We start from the raw sequence: 25,572 nt of genomic DNA, 5'->3' as shown, positions 1-25,572 counted from the left end.
CTCGTATGTTAGAAACAACCGTGTGTATAATTTTATATATGCTTAGCAGGCAGCAGTAAAAACAGACTTATGGATGGAGCTACTTATTTAGCAACCAGATTTGAATAACTGGAACTCACTTGAAATTATAACTAAATTTGGTGATATTATCTAGCCAGTGTAATGTTTGTATAAATAGTGACTACACACTTTTATATGCAAAGTTTAACTTCTTGTTTTCAGTCACCCAACAAGCATTCCTATTAATTGAGAAGAAGAATTTAAAAAGTCAAATCTGTTTTGATTTTTAAATTACTTATACTTTTGGTCCAAAAATATGATTTTTTTTGTTATTTCCTAAAATTCTAATAATCTATTAAAAATCCTCCATTACACAAGTTAGCATGAACTGCAATGATGCAAATTATCAATAACTTAGTTAGCCTGACAATAAAAAGTGTGATATACAAATATATTATGAGTTTCTATCTTCTTATGATATTATAGTATTTATCTAGGATTTATCATTTATTCTATATGAATGCACAGGTTTCACATAACACATGATCAAGAAAGATGTTAAGTTGATTTCATTATAGCTGTCTATGTTCCTTTGTTATATTTTCTATGTGATAATACCTGTTATGCCCATGGGAAGTTTGCTATAATACTACAGTTGTAGAAGGATGTCAGCAACAATATAATCAATAGATAGTTTAGGTGATATCTTAAGACTACACCTCACCTATGTTTTAATTAGAAAGACCAGTCATTTTGGAAGTACATTTCTTGCAAAGTAAGAAACACTGGTTATAGTCAGTCTTGTATATGCATTCATTCTGATTTGTTAAAGCTCTAGTGAAAGTGATCATTCAATATCAGTAAAGCAAGTACACATACTGTGCTTGTGTTAAACGTGATATTAATACAGATTGTTCATTTCTTGTTTAATTTTATATCCAGTCTCTTTACTTCAGTTATTCTCATGGCATAGTTATTCAGAAATTTAAAATCACTTCATAATAAATATCCTGACTGAACCTTCTGTTATCCTATAGGCCTATTCCACTGCTATACCTGTGTAGAATTCTAATAACAATTAACATAATATAATCCCATCCATCTAAAGTATTTTAGACAAATAGTTTAATACATTTGTCCACACTCTTTGAAATGTAACTATACATCTGAAATTCTAACACCAACAAGTACTAGATTGTAGGCTCCAAGGCTGTGATCATGTTGATTATAAATCAATAGATAAAGATTTTAGCATGTTGGACTTCATGATTAACATAACGAACATCTCAAAGATTTAGAAAAGTTTATTTCCCATGAATTGATCAGCAATATCGTAGTGCTTTAACCTTTCACTAAGTTGCCTCAATATGTTTTATTGCTGTTTTAATATTCATTTTATAGGGTTCATCTATGATTGGTTAATATATATATATATTATGTACTGTTGTAGACTGTATTCTAAAAATTTACTTGGGTGTTTGTTAGAGAAAGCTCATCATTATGATGAAATTATGAGCTAAAAAGTTCATGAAAGATAAGAATTAATAAGGTTTGAATAATATGTAGAAACAAGGGTATGATATGAATATGAGTAATCAGTAATAATTAAGTCAGTTTGGTGCAGTCAGTTAAAGAAAACTAAGTAGTGAGTTACTGAACTTTAATTGACTGAGTCAGTTATGTGTCTATCATGCTATTCAGTTACTCGGTAAGTTACTTTTTTATTTATAGATCTAAGCTAAATAAGTTAGACCTACATTAGTTTCAGAGATTCTGTTGAAACATTGTATTTAGAATTATGCCTACAAATGAAGATGGCTGTAGCAAACATTATCATTATATAAACTTTACTAGACACTTTTTAAACAAATAAATGAAAGAAAACTGCCTACAACAATATAAAATCTTTCTGGCATGTAAGCAGACTTGTATGTAACCACAGAACAGTGTAATCCTTTCAGTTTATACATGCACACATCACATAAAAATTTACAGGCAGAAATAAAGTTGTATGTTTAAATAATAATTCTTTAATTAGCATAACCAACATGCCCTTAAATAAACAGTATTCTGGTGGAACATCCACGATTAACTACAACTGACATGTATGACTGAAAAATATTTTTAATCATAGAAGAAAAATAATTCATACATGTGTAAAAATAATATTAAGTATTATAGTAGTGTTGTTCCTACATTTTACAGTTTAAAGGACCCGTGACCTATGCATTAAAATTAAGGAGACACAGTAGAAATTTTGGGGGATGCCCTTAAGACATTACATTTTCTTTAACTGAAAATGTATTTCTGAAAGCTATCTTATTCATGCATCTGTTTAGAGATTTCCATTCCACTAGCCTTTAGGCAGTTACCACTTAATTTCACAAGCTTTCTTGTGATTTGTGTGACTGCATAATGACATTGTTATGCAGCAAAAGCCCTCCACCAACAGGAGGGTGACACAACCTCCTTGTGCACTAGCTCCCTCTATGCTTTTGCACTTGTGGTCTTCATTCTTTGATGAGGCAAGGAATACTAAGTAGCAATGGAAGTTGGAAGAAAAAGTTAAAAGTGTGTGTAGATGTGAATATCTATCAAAAAATACATCTTCAGTTAAGGAAAAGAGTAACTTCCAAGGTGACACACGCCTCTTACACAGCAAGCTAGAATCTCACACTGATATGGTGAAGAGACCAGTGCAAAAGTTACCTAGATGAGCTCCCTTCAGAAAGCACCTGAAGAAAACCCATGGAGTGTGAAACCCAATGGCAGGGGCACACTCGTGGGAGACTGCATCTCATCTCTGCCAGGGTACACTCTTTGGCCAGATTGGAAAGGAGGAAGAGGCAATTGGGTACAGACAGTCCAAGGACTTGCACACAAGAGGTCAGAATGACAACATGTGTAGTGTTGTTTGGATGTATTCAAATCATAACAATCCAACTTATTGGACTCACACTGGCTGCACAGGGATCATTAGTGCATGTTATTCTCAACCTTACCAACAGACTCTTATACTGACACCGCTGTGGGAGAAGGCCACAGAATACACACAATTTGTGTGTCTTGCCATAACTCTACTGTCAGACACTTGGACAAACACCAGCTGCAGGAGGAGGGCAAGGCAAGTTAGTGTGTGTGCAGGAAGAGAGCACAGTTTGTTACTAAGTGCACACCTCAATTCAGGATGTAATTGCAGGTAGTTGGTGAGTCAAATCCAGTCCAAAACCAAGCAGCATTGGGTTTGTGTATTCTGATCTGTGGTAGGAGGAGTGTCCCAACCATCTTCACCTCATTACAAGGAAACAGAAGGGAAGAGTAACTTTCAATTTAACAGACCCAATAACAACCAATGCCAGGCCACCCAGGAACCCAACATCCAGGCGATGGTATGTAATATGAATGCAAATGTGATGACATCTGGAATTGTTTGTGGTACATGTTAGCATGAGGATTCCTACCAACCACACGTGTGATGACTTGTGCAAGCGAGTCCTACAACAATCCAACATCAGACTACCTGGGAACTGACAGCCGAGCAGTGGTAGGATGGGGGAGATGTGTTGGCTAGTCCTTCACTGATCCAAGACCAGACTACCTGGAAACCGACAGCCGAGCAGTGGTAGGATGGGGGAGATGTGTTGGCTAGTCTTTCACTGATCCAAGACCAGACTACCTGGAAACTGACAGCCGAGCAGTGGTAGGATGGGGGAGATGTGTTGGCTAGTCCTTCACTGATCCAAGACCAGACTACCTGGAAACCGACATCCAAGCAGCAGTAGGATGGGAGATGCTGAGGTGACCTGCACTACACAGACAGTGTCACTGTAACCTTACTTCCCAAGAATCAGTACCTTTGTTACATCCTAACTATCCAACAGTCACCTGCCAGATAGGTATTTTACTGGAGAAAGTGCAATGGATAACCATGTAATGTTAGTTTGAAAAGCTAGCTAGTGCAAGCCAGGGAAGCAGGCAGAGCAACTACCACAGAAGAAGTACAGTCTAGATTGGACAGTAGACAGATATCAGTACATATCACAAGGATATCTCAAGTGGTCTTTCAGATCACCCTATCTCAGCAGTTGGCATATATATATATATATATATATAGAGAGAGAGAGAGAAAGGGCCAGAGTGGGTGGTATGATTGCTTTCCATTATCCTGACTCAATGCAAAAGACAGACAATGCTATCACATTTTTGAGACTGACTCAATCCCAGTCTCTAACACCAGCTCTTCGTGGGGAGGAAGGGCGGGAGAGTGTGAATGGAGGTAAGTATTTTTGGAAATACATTTTTATTTAAGAAAATGTCAACTTCTGTAGCATACTTACCTCCACTCATACTTACAGCTAGAATCCCACATTGAGAAGATAGAGGGGTCAGTGAGGGGGATGATCCATACAGAACGCATTTGTATAGATCATGGGTGTGACAATAGAAGATTGGCACCCTAGTAGGGAAACCGCACCACAACCAGAACAAGTATGCTCTTCACTCAGAACTAGATTCATGTACTGTGGGTGGAATGTTACATGATTTGTCATCACTATTGGCCAGGCCCCAACAAGATAATGTGCAGATAGGAACCAACTAAAACGAACTTGGACATCCACAATCCCAGAAAAAAATTTCAACTCAGACTGAGGAATGAGTAACTTGTGAACCTTGGATAATCTATGCATTTATATAGATGAGAATATCAATGACTGGACACCAATCTCCTGTCTTCTTAGGCCCAACAACCAATGGGAATAAAACACCAGAAATACTAGCAGGATTCTCTCACTACCCCCAGACCAACCAAACTGTGATAGCCCTAGAACTAAGTTTCAAATCCCGAGGATCTGTGGGAGACAGAAACCCTATAAGTTGGATGGATAATTGTGGTGAAGATGTGAACTAAATGACTAATCCTAACTCAAGGACCTGTAGTACTCCTGAATCTGTGGTTAAGGTTACCACACATCCAGAAATTCTCGGAGACGAGCCCTCACAGACCCTGAAGGCATACAATAATCACCACCACCATTGGTAGCAATCTGAACAAGCAGCAGAACCCTTGGATATAGACAGACTATATTCTGGGTACCAATGTACCAAGGGGATGATGTTGGGGTCGGGGCCCTCAAATAGGTGTGGAACTAAGACCCCTGCAGGAGCCGATGAAATTCAAAACACCAATGACAACAGGGATGAACATAGAAGTTGAAAATCGAACCATTGTGCATGCTAACAATGGTTCCAGCTCGTCATCAATGAAGTTGATGAGAGTTTTCCAACAAAGTGTTGTGCAAGGAAAACAATATGTTGGATTTTAGGGTTGTAAGTCCATAGACTTACCCTTTCCCACCAGGGGACATTGATATATTCAGGTTAACTACAAATTCCGTCTTAGAACCCCAAATACGAGGAGCAGATGTATTACTTGAGAGTCATAATATACTTCCACCTGGTGATGGTAGGCTAAATCATGAAGTTCTGACAATCGTGTTGGATAAGGTAACTGAGAATTAAACCTCCCTGCATGAACCACAATGACCAGGGATGGAGAGAAAACTAAATATTTGCTCCCACACCTTTCAGTCGTAAAGTAATGTGCAAGCTCAAAACCAACTGGGGAAAGACCCAATACAATCACATCTTGATGAACCAACTGAAGAAAACAAGTCAAAGGCAGCTTATCCCAAAGTGGACTCTTTTTGTTTTTTATTTCATTTAATGATGGTGTTGATTACCTAACATTGATTGGAACAACATTTAATCAGGTAAGTTTGTTAGAGTAAAGCTACTTTGGGCTATCTGCTGTGTCCACAATAGGGAATCAAACACACCAGATTCCAGTGTTGCAAGCCCATATACTCACCATTGTCCCACAGGTGGACTGAAAAGCCAACAGACTATAATAGAAGGTGCAAGAAAAAGCTAATCTAAATTCTGACCAAAATGTCAAGGACTGCCCTCAATTGCTGCCTCACAGGAGAAACACCACAGAACTGAATATATGTCTCCATCTCACTATGAATAAGATCACTGACAGTCACTAAATATCAGAGACCTGATTTGCCTCCATGCCAAAAGTAATAATCTGGAAATTCATACTTTTTTTTTATTACAAAAATCAACAAGGTAATACAGATAATGCTTAAAGTATCTCCAAATGATCATAGCACTGGGAACCCATTAGTGATGCTTTGTCGAGAAAAAGTGATGATGGTATCTGTAGCTGTAAGTGTGAGAGGAGGTAAGTATGTTTAGGAATTGTTGTTGTATTTTATGAACCCAATAAAACTGGTAAACATTATATACTTGCATTATTGCATACTTTTTATCACTGTTAACCCAACAAGTTTATTCCCCATATAACAATTTATTGAATGTAATTGTTGTATATTGCTCAGTAAACCATAAAATATCTTTTGTTTATTGTCAGAAAATTATCTTGCATTTAAACCTGAAGGATCAAAAACTCTGCTCTTCTCTGGGTTCTCACTGAACAGATATGTTTTAAAGTTCTATTGAAACTCATAAACATGTACCTTCACTCACTTATCATCTATGGTTATGCTCTGTTGTTAGCCATAGAAATTCATTTTTCCATTCCCTATGAAGATCCTGAAATCTCCTTCTTTTTATCTTATTTATAACTCCTTGATGAAAATTGGAATAACACATTTAATCTCCAAATCATCCAAAATTTCTCCAATGTCAAACAAATTCTAAAACCTAAACATTAAAAATGCTATCTATTCTTTCCTAGTTTTCATCAATATTTTTGAATAGCTTTTGTCTTAGATGTTTCCACACCTTTTACACAACAGCTTTTTTCTTACATAACAACAACAACAAAAAAGATGAATGAAAATTTCTCTCCTCTGAAGAAGAATTTGAGAAATTTTCTGATTTTCATCGTTATGAAACACAAGAGAAGAAATAAAACAAATCTTTATCCATACATTTTTTTATGTTAATTTATTACCAACTGTCTCACTTCTATTTTTTGTTTTAGCTTCAACTGCCTCCTGAAAAAAGGAGATTTACTAAAAAACTCTGTACAGGACAGGAAAAATAATAAAATATTGCACTTTTAAGTAATACAATCCTTAGACTACTTATATCAGTGTCTATTTCAAATAACATATAAAAAAGAGAAAGCCCCCTACTCATGTCAACTTGTACAAGTATCTGTTTCACCCCTTGAGATGACCTCACCCCACCCAAGGAGTGGACACAGACACATGTTGAAATAGGACAAGCTTCTGTGAGACAGACATTGCCACACATAATCCTAAGCAAAAGGACTGGTAAATGTTTATGACATTTTTACTTATGGTTAACATGGATGCCATAACTAAAGGCAGAATGCTCACATATAAATTTAGAAAAAATATCTGATTATATCTAAATAAACATATATTTTAAACTAGTTATAGAAAGGTGAAATTAACAATTAGTTTAACTGTAAAATAAGCATAGGGACAGAATAAACTCATATTAACTTCCATATGAAAAGTTTTTACACATTTATCAAAGAAATTGCAGTGTAAAATCGAAAATGATAGAGTCATGCACATGAATTGCATGGTTAGTGATAAGTACAAACTTATTTAGCAATCCATAGTAGTTCTGTTCCCATGGAGAACACTCAATATTGCAGTTTTATTATTTCATTTTGACCCTGTTGACTAAGACTAAGGTAAAGCATTTTACCCAATTTATTTTTTTAGTTTCATTGGTGAAGAGTTAAATAGCTAAAGTTTTCTAAAATCACAATCAGGAAACACTGGAAAAATTACAAAAAAAGTAAAGAATTTATTATTTGCTTTGTACTAGTAAGCTCATCCCTATAATATTTTGTAGAAGTTTTATTTTAGTGTCTTTGATATTAACATACATTTTTTACATAAAATATTTTGTTTAAATCACGATAAGCATTACTAGTTTTTTACATTGGGGGGGGGGTTAGATCAATACTGAAAACCAAGCAGACTAGTCGTTTTTTGCTAGATGGTTACTAGATACAAAAGTGGCTTAATATAGTTAACTGTTTCTTGCCTCAACATTTCTAAATACCAGTATTATTTCATAGACTTTGGTATGTCTTTAAACAGTGCCTATCAATATCAATATGTATATATTACATGCTTATATATTTACAGCATTTACCAATTACTATGCTTTTAAAATAAAATTACTAAACATATAACATCAAAATGTAGATGAGCTAAAGAGACTTACTTTCCTATCACATAGGACAATAATCCTCCAGAGGCCTTGTATTGGAGTTGGACACAACACAACTTTTCTTCTCTTAAACCAGTTAACAAATGCATTTTTAACAGCTGTAGTTTTATCTCTGACAAATCTCAGCACTCCAAGATAAGATGCTAGAAATAATAGGAGGCAAAATTATCTTCACTGAAGTTTCAGACATTCAGAAGCTAAATTAAGCTTCTGATTAGCTGATATAAACATTAAAAGTATAAAAAAAAATATTTTAGTAAAGAGACAGACCCTGAAAATACTTAAAATTTATAGAACTTTCATAGTTTGTGTGTACATAAATGTGATAATCTTAAAAAACAAGTGTTAGTTGACTAATCAACATACAACTTTAAAAAAATCTTTAAAATCACCTGAATTTGAAAAAAAAGAAAATAATTCTACACTAGCATTTTACATTTTGTTCTAGCTCACTATAGACTTTTAGAATAATCTACCAAAGATACTAAGCAATGGCATGTAAGTTTAAAAAGCAATGTTATAAATTAGGGTGTTTGCTACTCTCTTTCACTACTTTTTTTTTGAGACATAACATATGATCTGTTTATCTTATGCAAATGTATTATGCTACGCATAGTGATAAATGTCATTTTCATTTTATGCTACCAAACTCTTCACTCAACTGAGCCCTAATTTGCTGCTTTACGGTGCTAAAACTTAAATGGCTATGAAACTCAAACCATTTGTCTCACTGCTTATCTTTGATTTCTGGAGGGTCTATCTGAGTTCCTCTATCAAACTTCAATGAAATTAGTTCGCCTGTTCCTCCCAACATCTTGTGACACCAGATGGACAAATGCACTCTACTTTATATATATATATATATATATATACATACACACACACACACATATATATATATATACATATTTATATATATATGTATATATAGAGAGAGAGAGAGAAATCTAAACTTATAAGATAGAGAAAATACACTGCTTACCAAGTTTCTTCACAACAAGATAGGTCAAGAACAATGGCAGAAAATACAATAGCCATAGATTCATCCAAAATTTAACTGTGAGACAAGCATATAACAACCATTTCAAGTATTTAGTGCTGAGTGCTACAGGCTTTTTCTTTGTCTGCTCTTTCCCCGAAAAAGATATATCACGACGTTGCACTTCTTCAGATGTGCTTTCTACAACCGTGCTCTAAAATATGGCATGTAGAAGTCTCTCAGTTAAAAACTGAATTATATTAACTAATTTAACATAAGCAATTAAGCTCTAATACTATAACTGATAAAGACATTATGTTGATTCCACTGCATGTTTAAAATAAAAGATCTAAAAATTGACAATAATAAATTCTGAGTGAAGTTTGCTGAAACATCCTACATTATATATAAAATATAAACAATTCTCTATATACAGAATAAACTTAGTAACATATGATATACTCATTGAATGTCATTGTTGCAATATGGGAAAATAAAATAGTAATTCATGTAAAATTGTTTTGTACATCTTGAAACTATTCATTATCAATATAGGTACATTATATAACCATATTTTTCTGCATTAAGACAGAAATTTTTAAAGAGCAAATTTGTATCCAGTGCCTAATAATAATTAATAGTTTATAATAATTAACATTTAATCTCCGAGTTATTTTTTCCACACATCGCAAGTATATTATTCAAAACAAAGAGACATACAGAGCCATCTGTTGGAAATCTTGGTTATAACAGACTCATTTTAATGGAATCACTAGGCACTAACATTCCATCTTTCACTTGTTACTTCAGCATAAAACGTGGGCCTTTCTCCAGTATGTCACTACTAACAATTTTGATACGCAAAATATGTGTATTTGAATTTTCAGTAAGTTATACTCAACAGTAAAACTGTAATGTAACGGGTTTATTTGAGCAAACACTGCATAAGAGAAGCATGCTACTGATCAACTTATAAAAAAGTTAGTAACTGATGTTATTGACTTCACTGAGAACCAATGCTTTGAAATGTGTATATTTTTCCTTTATAGCACTGATGTAACTACCATTTCCATTACATGCAAGTCTTTCATTAATGCTTTCTTGCATGGCATAGCATGAGCAATAACTTATGGATGCCTTCAAAGATGAAATTTTGCCAGTATTCACAGTAGCTCAGTATCAGTTCTTTCTGAAATTCCAAGTACAGTAGCACTTCTGTTTTTGAAGCCAGTACCATGTTCTATTACATTTTGTATTTTTTCACCATTTAATCTGAATAGTGCACGAAAGAGTGTCATTTAACTTGCAGAAAACTTTGTATTTCATACACTTTGAGGCTATTTCTTGGCAAAGATAAGTGTACATTTCTTAAATTTCACTATAGACCAATTTATACACTACTAAGATCATAGTAACTGTAGTACTCTACATTGTACAATAGATAAAATGTATTATAAAATAATATACACAAATGTTTTCAGTTTGTATGCATAATAGCAGGAAATATGGTGGCAAATGTTTGAAACTTTGCTTAGAAAATCCATTTGATATGAGCAGGTTTTTCATAAAAATTTAATCCAGTTTTTTTAATTCATATAAAAGCTGTAAATTTATACATAAAGGGGTTATTAAGTCTTAAATTACTGATGTTGGTTAAGCCAAGAAATGTCTCCATTTTATGCTTATTATACTATTATCATTACGCAAATACATTATCACATAATATCGTGAGATCACATATTTACAAAATATTGTATTTCATGCCAAAACTACAATTTAATTTAACCTAATGTAAAATATAAAAAAACTGAAGCATCTCTACCAGAAATTTCTTAACAAGAGAAAACTGGCAACATTTTGAATAACTTTTTTCTATATATGATAAACTTACATCACAGAAAACTGAAACTTCCCTAGTGTCTTATATTGTAGTACTTAGATTTATATTAATATATCAGAAATTAAATTATCTCTGCATATTTCAAAATTAATTAAGGTGTACGAAAACTGAAAAATCTTGGTGTTTGCAATCATCATAAAATTTAACTGATAAATTATAGATGATAATATTATTTTTCAAATAAAAGGAAAAAAAATCATTCATTAGAATAATACATTTCCATGCAAAAAATATGTCTTGTGATATAATAATTTGATGTGCACAGAAAAATTTATATGTATAAAAAAAATACTCAATTAAAAAACACACTAATTTATGGTTTATCATTGAACAATTATTGACCTGTTATGAGTCAAACATTTTTTTATTCTACCCCCTCCTCTGTTTTCAGTTTTACTAAAATCTGATTAATTAGCACTGTCACATGGTGTATTTAGTTTATATCCTCAGGCCTACATGTAAATCTTAAAGTATAACATTTCACTGAATATTTGGATCTCATTTTAAGAATCAATAATATATGAATAGGATTTAGAAATTATTTAATTTTCTGAATATAATCTAACAGTCCATAATCATGTGATCATACCAATAAGCATATAAAGTATGTACTTATCTAACTTCTGTATAAAATTTGTCCAAATTGCTGGCAAGTTTTTTTTGTTCTTTTTTGTTTATAAATTAGGCCTAAATGAATCAATATGATTTCACTGTGCTGCATAAAATGTTGTCTGCAAAGTTTTGCTGTCTAAAGACTTTGCAGTTCTTCATCTATGAGAAACTACAAATTTTATGCAATAAGATATGTACACTTTCAATTTACAAATTACAGCAAGTAATTAGGCCTAAATGAATCAGTGTGTTTTCACTATGCTCTAAAAAATTGTCATCTGTAAAGTTCTAATGTGACATCACACATTCATAGCAAAGGCCTTAACAATATAAAATATAAAAATGCTTTAAAATAACAAGTACTGTATTGTACATACAAAAACATGCAAAATATAAATTAAAGTGTTTGTTGTGCACTACAAAATCACGAGCCATGGAAATAAGATTTTTTCTGATAATAACCAGTAACAAATTATACAGATACAGAAAAAGTCACTAACAGAGTAATACTCAGAATTTGCCAAAGAACTGTTATCTCCTTTCGTTTGGCTGGCAATTAGTCAACTACATAGAAAAAGACTAAATAAAAATATTTGTCATCAAAATATTGTGGAGCCCAATGATATTCGGATCCCTCAAGTTAATTATTGGGGGCACGTATCCACCACCACCCCTTGTTCTGACATGTATGCAGTATGTAAATATTTCACGTAATAGTTTTTCAATAATGGTGGTAGCTTTCTCAGATACATATAATACGTTCTATGTATTAAATAGCATTTTAGATGGTAAAAATTGTGAAACATTTTAATTTAGAAATCTACTCTTTAAACACGTTTCTTTGCATCAAATGTCATACGATTGTTGCACTTTATAAATGCACTGCAATATAAGGAAAAAATATACTGCTCTTGAGTTAAGATCAACCCCATTAGTAAAACACTAAGATAACATCCAACTGATTTTACAAACTTCATGTTAACTTACTGAAGAAACATCCTTTTCTTTGTCATCAGAAGTCAACCAAATCAGACGCTTTCTCAAATGTGTAACAATGGTAGAATCACTTGGTTGTTCACTACCTGTCAAGTTTTCACAATAAATAAATATATTTATTCTATACAGCTAACTACTTGAAACACAGTATGCTAAGTAAACCAGAGATTTTTTTGGCTACATGTATACATAGTACATTCCTGTTAATCATGTGTATACATGTTACACTAGGATATATATAATATATATGTACATATGCCAAATCATATCCTGCAAAGTGAAAAATATACTCAAATTATAAAGTTTTCTTTGGTACACTTACTATCTTTGTACAGTTAAAAAAAAAAAAAGCTACTGGACAGTCTTCACAAAACATAAAATGTAATGCCATATTTTAAGGTGTACTTGTTTCAGTGTTTATTTTTAATAGACAGACTACTGTGGTATTTTTTACACAGGCAACAATAAGGTAGGTGAGACCTAAGACAAAGTGTGCTTTAAAACAGAGTAAACTTTAAATCAAGAAGCTGTGTGTGCATGTTTGACTTTATTTCAATGTGGGCGCAATTAAAACTTCAGGCACAATGGTGGAAGAGAATAATAAAAATCATTTCACCCTTTGAAAAATCAATGCAGGTAGAAAATACTAATAATGCAATTTATTTATTAAAGATGATACATATAACCTTATGACTTTGGAATAATTCTTAACACTGTTGTGGCAATTATATTGTATATTTATATAAAATATTTAGACAAACAAGAAGTACCCTAGCTTCTTTACTAGACGACTACTCCCTCAAAACAATTGTTCACTTAACCAAAAATACCAGATCTGTGATACAGTAAAATAAGTCTGTGTTTAACAACTATCCTTAACAGTACTTAAAACTAAAATGGCTCTATCCAATCTAAGGTCTTGTGAATTTTCAGGCTAAAGACCAAAAACCAATAACTAGTTAAGAATTCATCATTTCTAAAATTTTGAAACAAACTGCAGAAACCCATACATTACAAAGGAAACCAAATACTATCACATCAAATACATTTCTTTGCTTCTTGAAACAAAATCCAAGAGCTAACAAGAACAAAGAAATATGATAACTAATCTCCCAAATCTCAAATAAGCCTTTTTCTGGTGAAAACCTAGTGTTTCTCAAGTCTTCAAACATCATTATAGGCAAAGGCATCAACTAGGCACAATGTTATCAGTCACCCACTCTAACCAACACTAAACACAGATATCTCTCTCCTTTAAAAAAACTTTCAACTTACTTCTTCACTAAGTAGGAATGTCACCTTATGAGGCTGTTCATACTAAATGCATGCTTCTTGTCACTAATGTGGATACATTTGCCACACCTAAACTCCAATCAAACGAAATTTTCCATTTTATTTTATAGTCTTAAATTGCAGTTAAAATTTTCTACATGTTAAAATAGACAATCTAGCTGAAGTACATTAAAGTATTATTGTAACATTATTAAATTGAACTGCTCTGTCATTTTGAATTCCATGGCATATGCGACTTCATGTGCGATAAGCAACATTGTTGAAAGTTATTATTTTCCTATACTAAAAATATATCTCTGATAGGCACTTACTTCTACTCACTACTAATGTATAGCAATTCTTGTCCAGTGCTGCCCTCTGTATGCAAAAAGCTTTTTGTATGCTACAAGCCTTGTACTCCAATGTACCCAACAATCAACATGGTTCACTTCCAACTCGTGGTAGGAGGAGAGTCCACACCATCTTCACCTCAAGTTGAGTAGAACAGAAGTATATACTTCTAAAACCAAACAATGAAACAAGGCAAATTTGTGCAAATCCAAAACCACAACCATATGTGTGGGAACCAGGTAGGAAGGGATGCGCCAGTGTAGCAGTTCACATCAAACCAAACCCAATTAGACTGGTACCCCACTGTGCAACAGTAACCTCAGGTAGGGGAAACTCTGAGGTGGAGTTTAAAACAACATCATCCTCCAAACAGAACCTCACAGAAATTGAAGTGCATGACCCACCACATGGAGGTAGAGAATATGAGGCAAAACTCTGAAAATTGAGTTAGGATGAGGAAACACAACCAACACGTGTAAGGATTTATGTTGATTGGTGCAGCTCTAATCCAAAACCACTCACTGCGAACCAATATCCAGGTTAGGACCAGGGATCGCAATCAGAGGGGTGAACTGCAATGTGACGGATCTACACCAAGCAAAATCATCCTCCAGATAGTACTGCCCTAAAGTTGGAGCACAACACCAACCTCTAGGTACTACCACACGGAAGTGGATGACTTCTGTAAAATATACACAACCTCTCCCTCCAGACAGAACTGCACAGAAGCTGGGTAGAGCATCAACCTCTAGAACTCATCACATGGAGGTGGAGTGCATGATTGAAGGATCAAGTGCTATCTATACCAGCAGAACACCACCACCCTTCTCTGTATTGAATGCAAGTGGCACGGAACTGGAAAGTGAAAAGGACTCCCATACTCCACTAGAAAAACAAGGTGGGACAAAATGCAGTGGAGAATCCAGAAGAATGTCAACATCAGAGACAGTGCAACGGGTGACCATGAAAACCTTATTTTGATAAGCTGACCACTCCTCATTTATTCAATCAAAGGGATGGGCAGATATACTCCTCTGCTTTATTCCTGTAAGTCCTGGGTTAGATAGGTCCAGAATGGGCATACTTATGAAGCAAATATATCATGAGGAAAACCTACTAGCAATCTTGTGGAACACCCCACCTCAGCAGTGTTTGTTATTGGCTATGGGTTTAAATCTTGTTTGTACAGTGCAAATTTAAGAAATAGGTAGCATACCTGGACAAGCAACACTCACCACTGAGCAGGATTCTTAACCAAAATGGGATGTGCAACTGGAAGGCAAAAAAATGTATGGAAAAGATAATTAAGCTAGTCACAGCCATACCAAAGTTTGAAGGATGGCAGAAAGCAGTACCCCAATGAGGAAGAAACAGCCACCTGATAAAAACAGTGGGAGATCAATGTATGAGGTGCAGTCTGCATGCGCAACTGAAGTATTTCCTCAAATGGACAAAGGAGGTGAAATGCTATGGAAAAGGTACTTGATGTGATGCAATAACACCTGAAAAAGATTTTGGGAAGAAGAAGACAAGGAGGAATATGTCAATCTAATCATCTGCTAACAAATCCAATTTGTAAGGGTAGAAGGAGAAAAGTCACATACAGAGAATTGTTGCCAGGGGATGAAAAGGCAGGAACGAGAACCACGAAAGGAGGCCGTGCAGGCAATATAACAACGAAAAGCATGTACAGGACATAGAAGTCTATATAAATCAGACTGGAAATAAAGGTGGGAAATAGAAGGAAGTGAAATCAGTAAGAAAGAAGAATGTCCCTCATGAGCCATCGAAGTCTTGGGTAGAAAAGATCGATCCAGCTAAAGGAGAACATATGTGGAATGGAAGAGTGTATGTGAAATGTAAATAGCAAAGATATCAGAAAGACGATGCTCACAGGCAAAAAGGAGTAAGAAATAAGTCGTAAGTGAAAAGTGAAATAAGGAAAATTAGGACAAGGTTTAAACAGCACGATTGTAAGGCATTGAAGAACCACCCAATGAGGAAGTCTATGCATCCAGAAGGAACACAATAAAAGGGAGATGGTAAAAGAGGAAAACCCCAAATGTTACCAGGAAAAATGTAAGGTGTTGGATAGGGTTACTCAATGACTAGCTATAGAAGAGACAGAAGCCCCCCTGGTCGAACAGCCAGGTGAGGAAATTTGTAATATGAGGAACTGTGGGCCAAGTAGGGGGGAAAAACTCTGATTCAAAGACCAACAGCAGAAGATGTTCCATTTAAATTGATAAACCTCAAGAGAGGAAGAAACCACTTGACAGTTGAGACACACGACAAAGTGTTGAACCCCTAGTGATAGGAACTGGTAAGGGATGAGAGGATGCAAGATAAGAAATGGTTATGGGAGAGGACTTTGGATCAGAATGAGACAAACGAGCAACCAAAGATGAAAGGGTGAAAGGTTATCTCACATAATCCACATGTGATTCCAAATACTCAGGAATATCTCCAAAAATAGACTGATGAAAAAAATGAGTCATCTGTAAGTCATAAAGTGGAAAGTAGATGAACCTGTTGACAAGAAAGTGTCCCTCCCAATAAGATCCCAACAGCAAAAAAACTAAACAAAGGAACAGGGCTGAGAACAAACATGCTAATGTGGAGGTAATGAGGGAAAAGGTATCCCCAGAAAACCCCTCAGGGAATCAGTGGAGTGCCTCATAAAGGACGTGTATGATGGACAAGTACAGCATGTAAGCTGTAAGGGTAAGACAAAGACAGGAAAACCAGGGGTGTGGGAGAAAGAGACAGAATTTTCAGGGTCAGCTCTCCTCACTAGCAAAAGTGACTCTAAATGTTGAGAATCAAGAAATAGTTAATTAGCCTAATGATAAGCATAATGATCGGAAGCTTAGTCCTGCTAACACCAGCCCTCAACTGAGAAATCAAATGCTCAGCATGAACCCTGATGTCAGGAGAAACAGAGAAAACAAGGTACTCTAAGAATGGGATGTCATGTAGCAAGGGAGGAATGGGATCATATGTAATCGTGAAATTGATAAAATAGAACACCCCTAAGAAATCATATCCAAAAAGGCTGAATTAGACCTGGCAAATTCTGCAGGACAGGCTTGGGAAGGAATGGCATAGTTAGGTGGAGGGAAAGGGCTGTCAAAATCCTCCTCGTCATGAACAGTTTTGGATGATTAGAAGGAACCCGAACATTGTTGGGAGAAGAAGATCAATCTCCCGATGAATGATAGCCGAAATTTCCTCAGTCAGGACTCTCTGACCTGAAGCCAGTGTAATGGCACTTGAAATAGTTGTAACACAAACTTTAGGATTCATCTTAAAGTGTGAAGAATTCGAAAAGGAGAAATAAAATCGATAAACAACGATAAGTTACCATGGCAAAATACTAAAGAAAACCAACTGTAGCAAAATAATAATTAAGTTAAATCACTACTTCACACACACACACAAAATAAATGAATACGTGAAGAGAATGCACAATTGAAAAATTTCTGCACCAGGTCACTGCCTAACAAGAAGTGTTAGTTTGGTAGAAACAAATATAGAGTCTCATGCATTGGGAGGGTGTGTCACACTCCTCTTGGTACAGGGTTGTTGCATGATGATTTACGTGGAAGACACAGTGAACCTCATTGACCATAGGTTACGTGGGGGTTTAATGCTTGAGGCATGCAAAAAGTTTTTGCATATAGATGGCAGCACTGTGAGAAGAGTTAAGGGATCATGCCAGAAATAATATTTTCCTTACCTAAAATGCCTTTCTGATAGATACTTACCTCTTTACACACAGTGTCATTCCTCATGCATCTACCTTTGATATATTGTGCATGCCACTAGACTTGAGCTATCTAAGACTCCTATTATAATGTAAACTGTGCTAGTGCATGATGTAATCATCATGCAACAATAGCCCTCCACCAATAAGAGAATGACACATCTTCCATGTGTAACAGATCCCCACGCATACTTGAATTTGAAATTAACCTCATTCTTAGATGAGGCAAGAATAATATACACTTGTAGTGGGTAGAAAAAGTGGGAAGGTGTGCAGAGAGGCAAGTACCAATTGGAAATACATTTTCACGTACGGAAAACATTAACTTCCAAAGCAATATACTCCACACAGTAACTATAATCCAACATTGATCTGATTAAGGGGCCAATGCAAGTGCAAAAGCTCAGATGAGCTCCCTTTGCAAAAAGTGACTGAAAGGGAAAGCCCATGGAGAGTTACATCCTATAGTAGGGGTTTATTATAGGGGTAACACTTGTGGGAGACTGCATTCACCTCATGCTGAGTATACTCTTCATCTGGAAGGAAGTGTGAAAGTACAAAGGTAAAATGATCCCATGTGTTACAGGGAGTGGAAAAAGACATGACCAACAAATATTTGCATACAACAGGTTGGTTGGACATGATGTGTAGTGTGGCTAAGCCAACGATCAACCATACAGTTTGATACGTGTTCCATTGTACAATTTCTAAACTTTACATATTGGAACAAGGAATAAGTCCCATATATGGTGTGAGAAAGACATTTTGCCCATCTGGCTGGCCAAACTACCAGGAAATTGGAATGTTATACAATATTGTTTGTCCTGCACTACATTGACATGGACACCTCTGTCCTACTTACCACTGCATTGTGCTGCCACTTAGATTCTCTCTCTAGGGAGAATTGAACAAAGAGAGGAACTCTCCATCGCTCACCCCGGAAACTAGAAATCGAGAGTGTCAAGGGTCTCCCATGCTCCACTCAAATACAATGAAAGGCCAAATTCCCACTGGGGAGAAACCAGAGAGCTGCCCAGACCCAATCATACCACAAAGGTCGTATACTAGAGAAAGTGCAAAGGGTTACCATGCAACCTAATTTTATTCTATTAACAGCCTGAAGTGCCAGCAGAGTACTTCAAATGTTATATTAAAACATATTGAGCTAACTGGACAAAATTTTAGATTGCTGCAGTCTATTTCATGTCATTACCCTAACAGAACAAATAATTAATCCAGGTCACCTAAACACCAGATATTTAGACACCTAAGAAAATGATGAAGTAGAACATTTAGACACCACTTGTTTATCAAAAAACAATAATTACAATAATTTTCTCCATTATATGACCTGTATATATCTAGGCCTACTACATTACCAGTTTAATTTACTCCATTATATGAACTGTACAGATCTAGGCCTATTTTATCAAAATTAAAAATCTACATTATTTGATCTATTTTGATTTAGGTTTATTTTATTATATTGCAAAGTTTTAACACCCCTCTAAAATTATTAGGTGTCTAAATGTCCTACTTCGTCATTTTTTTAGATGTCTAGTTGTCTGGTCACCACAAATAATATCTGGTCAGAGATTAATATTACCAAGTGACTCACCCACTCAACAGTAAAATAGAGGAAACACTGCATGATGTTTTCTTCTAATAACTTAGGGTAAGCTTTATCATTTTATGTCAAAAAATATCAGCTCATGTGGTAAATATGGTCTTCTTGCTTGCATGTCTCTTCAAGATTAAAACCCTTTAACTAGGAAAACTAAAGTGTATAATATACAATTATTGTTGCCGAAATTCTTACCCTGAACTTCATCATTTTCTTTTTTCTTAACTTCAATCAGAAATCCTGCTACAAGCAGTACTAGAAAACACAAGGAAACAGGAACTTGCAAAAAGCCAAAAAAAGCAGCAAAATAAAATACACAAACACACCATACTATTACAGAGATCCAACATAAGATGGCGTGTGATCTCTGTGGCCGCAAGAAGTTCACAAGTATAATGTAACTTAACAGCAGAGTGAATACCTGAAAGAAAGGATGTAAAAGTCAGTTAAAACCAGCACTGATAGTAACATTTTGGTAAGTTATAATTAAATACAACCTATTAATATATTAAACAAAAATCAAATATATATATAAGCAAATGCCATCAGAAAAAAGTATGTAACTTTCAAATTTATCAGCAGTTATTTCACATTAAAGATTTTAAAATCAAAATAGATGACAAATGTTATTCTTCCCATGCTAACATATAAATCACTGATAATCTTTGTTCTCTATACATTTATCAACCTTACAGCTGGCCTATATATATACTATCTCATTTGAAGTTTACTTAACAACTGGATATGGGCCTTACATCTATGTTACCAAGTTTACTCAATTTCAGTATTATACATATATACGTGTTTTATATAAGGCAGAACATAGTCACAGTAATTTTTTCTTCCACTTTGTATACAAAGATTGTGTTTACATGTCATATGTAGGTATGTATAAAATTAACTTGTATGTGTATTGTATACCATACTGAACAACCTTAAGTCTAATACAATTTAGTTTATAACCATTTCACTACATTATAAATAAAAAATATTAATGAATGCTTGCGATATGTTAAAGAAAAGTCAATTTTACAAGACAATATTCATTATATGTCATCATTTCATAACCATTATAAAAATTATGCAACTTAAACAGAAACTACATTTTTTAATATCAAGATCAAGAGCACTACAAACCATTAAAGATAATATCAAAAAATATATTTACTTAAAATGTATTCAACTCACCAAAACAGTAGATTTGCGTAAGATGTTCAGTAGAAAAGCTATATTATGAAAGATTACCATCAAAACTGCTACTATGTCCACAGGAAAAAAATGGAAATATATTAACACAGCTGGTATTCCAATAAAAATTACTAGAAGTACCAACATGTATTTTAAAATGAAATGCCCCAATCTTTCAGAAATAGAATCGATAAAAACACCAGGGAAATAAAAAAACTGTACAGTAACAGAAGCATTTCTTTCTTGCAAATCTCGGATCCATCCTTTAAGAAACCGTGCCATTTTCTGTTTGAAGGGATGGAGAACTGATCCGAATAAAACAGCCCATAGCAAAGGCTGCAAAAAAGGCTTAAAGATAAAGTACACTGCTATTGCCACAAGTATGACAAATCCTACAAAAAGATTTACAGCAGCACTGTAAAAAGCCTGTTTTAAGAATTTTTTGTTTGTATCAAAGGAAAAAAAAGTCATTTTCAAACTTCTTCCAGAAAATTATCCTCCAGTTTTCTATACTCTCAACAATTAAAACCTGTAAAAAATAAAGAATGGTGACAGTCTTTTATTAAAATATTTCATCTTACAGATATCTTTATAATTACCTATTTAAATGACCTACTGTCACTTTTAATAACTAATATTTTTCAGTAAGTGTTCTTAATTTTTGTAAACATATGATGACAACAGGCAAGTTGTGGTACCAAGTTTGTTCAATTTTCATTGGAAACATAAGAAAGCAAGACAAAGAGAACTATTCAGTAAACAGTACACACTAAAAAAATAAGAAAAAAGAAATATGACAAATCCACTTTCCAGTGTAACTCTTTGCATTCACACACCTATCCAAGATACATTAAGAATTAAGATGAATTTAATGAAATATAGCAACAGGCAGACCATTCCAGAAATTTATAACTTCCATATTATGAGTTATAAATTTCTGAATACCAAAAGACATGTTTATATGTTTAGTACCTCACTTTCAAATTTTAATCTAACTCACCAAATTACATTACTTGAATTTGTATAAAAAACTTAAGTTATACTGTGTAATTCACGTTCTACACTTATGTCACTTCCATTATAACATTAGCTGAAAATAACCTCCCAAGATTTTTTTGTTTTAACTGAAGCATGTGCAACAACCTCAAGGATTTTCACATAATGAAACATACAGTATGTAGCTCAGAAGAAAATTTAATTTTCCTTGAGTTTTTGATTGCAACTGAAAAATATATATAAAACATTAATGAAAAAGAAGGATAAAAACTGCATTGCTTTCAACAGGTGGACCTTCTTTTCCAGCTTTCAAGATAAATATATTTGTAGAAAGTGCTAGTCTTATGTTGTTTGTTTATCTTAAGGGAATTGTTTTTTAATTTCAATATATTATGATGAAATACCATTTCATGGTTGCTTAATGAAATATTGATATAAATTTCTAATAACACTGTTAGTTACCTAAGAATTTACAAATGAAATATCCAAATGAAAAATTCTAACAACAAAAAAAAGAAAAAACATAAAAAGTACAAATGGTTAAGCTAATGAAAATAAATAATAGTACAATTATCAAACTGTCTAATTTAGTTACTATGCCAAACAACTTGCATATTGAAATTAACTATTTTATGGATCTATGATGCAAATTTTAAACTAATTTTAAATATTAATTAGCCACAATATCACTTACAAGTTACATTTATTTTTGGTTTTTATATCGGTTAGCTAGACATTTAGTTACTGGACATTTCATCACCGCCACATTGTTACTAGGACAACTTTTGACAGATGCATATTTGTTGCACCATTTTTGTCACTTGGTAGATTAGTTAGGCACAATATCGCTTACAAGTTGCATTTATTTTTGGTTTTCATATCGGTTAGCTAGACATTTAGTTACTGGACATTTCATCACCGCCACTTTGTTACTAGGACAACTTTTGACAGGTGCATGCATGTTACATCATTTTTGTCACCTGGTAGTTTTTGTTACAAATATTGATTTTGTCACAGATAGTTTTTTAAATAAAAAATTGATTGGTGACAATAATAATGAATGATAATAGATCGTATATTGTCCAATCATTTGGGGCAATAAGAAATTATGTAATGCTTTGAGGGGTGAGAGGGTGTCTACTTAAGCCTGTATTACTGTGTTACAGGAGGTTGGGGGGGTCACGGACAATGTTACATAAATTACAATGAAAACTATTTACATCTCCAAAAACATTTATGGTAGTTTAAAAAAATTGATTTGAATTCAAAACAACTTTTATAACTAGAAAGTTTGCAAACATAATGCATGCACCATTATTGCATATAACTTGTTTATTCAGATTTTACATGTAATGATGTATACTAAAGTACCTACTTGTCAAACTCTTGATCTCTCTGCGAGATAAAATTTGCTAAACTTGAAATTTTTTTATCCCTCTTCGTGAGGGAGGGGTGGGATGGTACCCTCAGGTACTTGAATTAGGTAGTGGGGAACCTAGTAACAAAATTCACCAATCAGAAAAAACACTTGTAACAACGTGGCTACAACTGGGATGCCCTAATGAAATGTTCTAGAGTCTAGACTCTTACTCCTAGTCTTACTCTTAGACCTGATATAATTAAAAGTGTTAGAAACTACATTTAGCATATAGATATGATTTTTTTTTTTGACAGAAAGATGAAATTAATATACCTTAGAACACTATGTTTTATAACTTGGAATAACATTTACACAGTTTAAGCCATAGCACAGTCCTAATCCTAATGACAGTGGTAGTAACTATGTTACTGTTAATGTTATATTGTTGTAACTTGGAAGATAGGTATACAATTGGTTAAGTCTACTTCTTTCGTGGAGAAAAGTCCTAAAGGTAGAACTAATACTATTAGTAATAAAGCTCTCTTACTCATGAATGTTATATTAAGTATTACGGGTGTAAAACGAAAACAGTGAAACAACGCCGTGCCTATTATAGTTCCTCAAAAATCTGTTATAGAAATAACAACACACACAAAGGTTACTTCCTTTGATTTTTACATAACGAACGTTTTAAGCACTTCGTACAAATTTATTCACTTCATCTTATTTTTAAATCTGTGCGGTAAACAATCCATCCTGCCACGTGACCAACGTAACGAATGCTCGAGCAGCACAATATAAGGTCACACTAATAGGCTCTTTTTTTATTTATGTCAGTTTTAATTAAGGAACGTTTAGTTTCGGTGTTATTATTATTACTTTAACGATGGTTCAACGGCCCTAAAGAGCATTGACATTTCTATGAGGGTCGTGGTACTTGCGATAGGTGATTTAGAATAATAATTATGGTAATTGTTTATTTAAGAACTTTTTCCTTTAAATTAAAAGCACTGTAAAACATAATGATTCAAATAAAAACAAAATATATTTTATCTAGCATGTTTCGAACAACCATACTTCGCCAGACCTAATTTCATTTTCATGTAAGCTTGAGGAAAAGTATTTGCTCGAAATATTGTAATGATTTTATATTATTACATTTATCTCCCAACATTGTGCGAATTCCTGTTTGCCTGACATTTGAAAACTTTTTTTTTTCTTTACACCGATCTTCGAAATTTCGAGAAAGTTACTGCATTTTCCTGGCAGTTATTTAGATTTAAAAATAATTATTTCCGAAGAAATAATTACTAATCTGGGATGCTCGAAGATTAAACAATCCTCCTTCACCACGCTCGTGGTCTAGGAATATGGGCTTAACTTGAGAAAATAAGAAATTAATGCAGACGAGATATGTAATTTTAAAAAGGTAAAGAGAGAATAACTGTAGACAATAAAAAAAGTGAAGAGCAAAGTAAACTAAACGGCCGATATCGGACAGATAGTCCATCAGGGCGGCGGGGATCTAAAAATCCTATGCCGAGAATTTAATGTGGGGGAAACGAGAGTACCCCAAAAAAGCTCACTTTCACTGGTAACCACTGATCGGGCACTGGTACCCGATCAGACCAAACCAAGCCTTTATAGCAGTGAGGTATCAAAAATCGAAATGGTGTATTTAAGTGTTTTACACTCACAAAAAAGAAACCTATCATTCTATAGGTATTTGAAGAACTTGTAGCATTCTGCCCCAATTTAATTCTTCGTATTGTTAGCCGACACTGGGCAGTTGGTACATAATTGAATAGAGTTGTTTAACAACAAGTAAAAGTTTGGAATGGTCTATTCTTTCATTAGGGGGGGGGTGTCTGTGAGCCAGACTAGTTTCAGACCAAATATCAGACCAAACCAAGCCGTTATAGTAGTGAGCTATTGAAAATCGAAATAGAGTTGTTTAAACATTTGTTTAACAACAAGTAGTGTCCAGGATCACTGATAAGGAGTGGAATTCTCCGAAACTAGTCTGGCTCACAGACACCCCCCCCCTAATGAAAGAATAGACCATTCCAAACTTTTACTTGTTGTTAAACAAATGTTTAAACAACTCTATTCAATTATGTACCAACTGCCCAGTGTCGGCTAACAATGTGAAGAATTAAATTGTGGCAGAATGCTACAAGTTCTTCAAATACTTATAGAATGATAGTTTTCTTTTTTGTGAGTGTAAAACACTTAAATACACCATTTCGATTTTTCATACATCACTACTATAAAGGCTTGG

At 34.1% G+C, this 25,572-nt stretch overlaps 1 protein-coding gene across 2 annotated transcripts in view; it reads right to left on the bottom strand.

The window, feature by feature from the left end:
- LOC111089282 (transmembrane protein 245-like) overlaps nt 1-24,045 on the bottom strand; it is a 45,604-nt gene extending 21,559 nt beyond the window's left edge. Inside the window, exons 1-7 of one of the 2 annotated variants that reach the window (XM_022401493.1) lie at nt 23,839-24,045; nt 23,307-23,426; nt 20,936-21,464; nt 19,943-20,168; nt 12,726-12,820; nt 9,230-9,440; nt 8,242-8,390 (exon numbers count right to left, since the gene is read on the bottom strand). In XM_022401493.1, the coding sequence (XP_022257201.1) occupies nt 8,242-8,390; nt 9,230-9,440; nt 12,726-12,820; nt 19,943-20,168; nt 20,936-21,406 (1,152 nt within the window). In that variant the 5' untranslated portion in view covers nt 21,407-21,464; nt 23,307-23,426; nt 23,839-24,045. Of the gene's footprint in view, nt 1-8,241; nt 8,391-9,229; nt 9,441-12,725; nt 12,821-19,942; nt 20,169-20,935; nt 21,465-23,306; nt 23,571-23,838 lie in introns of those variants that run through there. The other variant, XM_022401492.1, reaches the window with a different exon arrangement.
- Nucleotides 24,046-25,572: the final 1,527 nt, after the last annotated feature.

Source organism: Limulus polyphemus, unplaced genomic scaffold (assembly GCF_000517525.1).
Source record: "Limulus polyphemus unplaced genomic scaffold, Limulus_polyphemus-2.1.2 Scaffold5780, whole genome shotgun sequence".
In the NCBI taxonomy this organism is placed as follows: Eukaryota; Metazoa; Arthropoda; class Merostomata; order Xiphosura; family Limulidae; genus Limulus; species Limulus polyphemus.
Note: the sequence above shows the minus strand (reverse complement) of the source record. Positions and strands in the feature narration are given on the sequence as shown.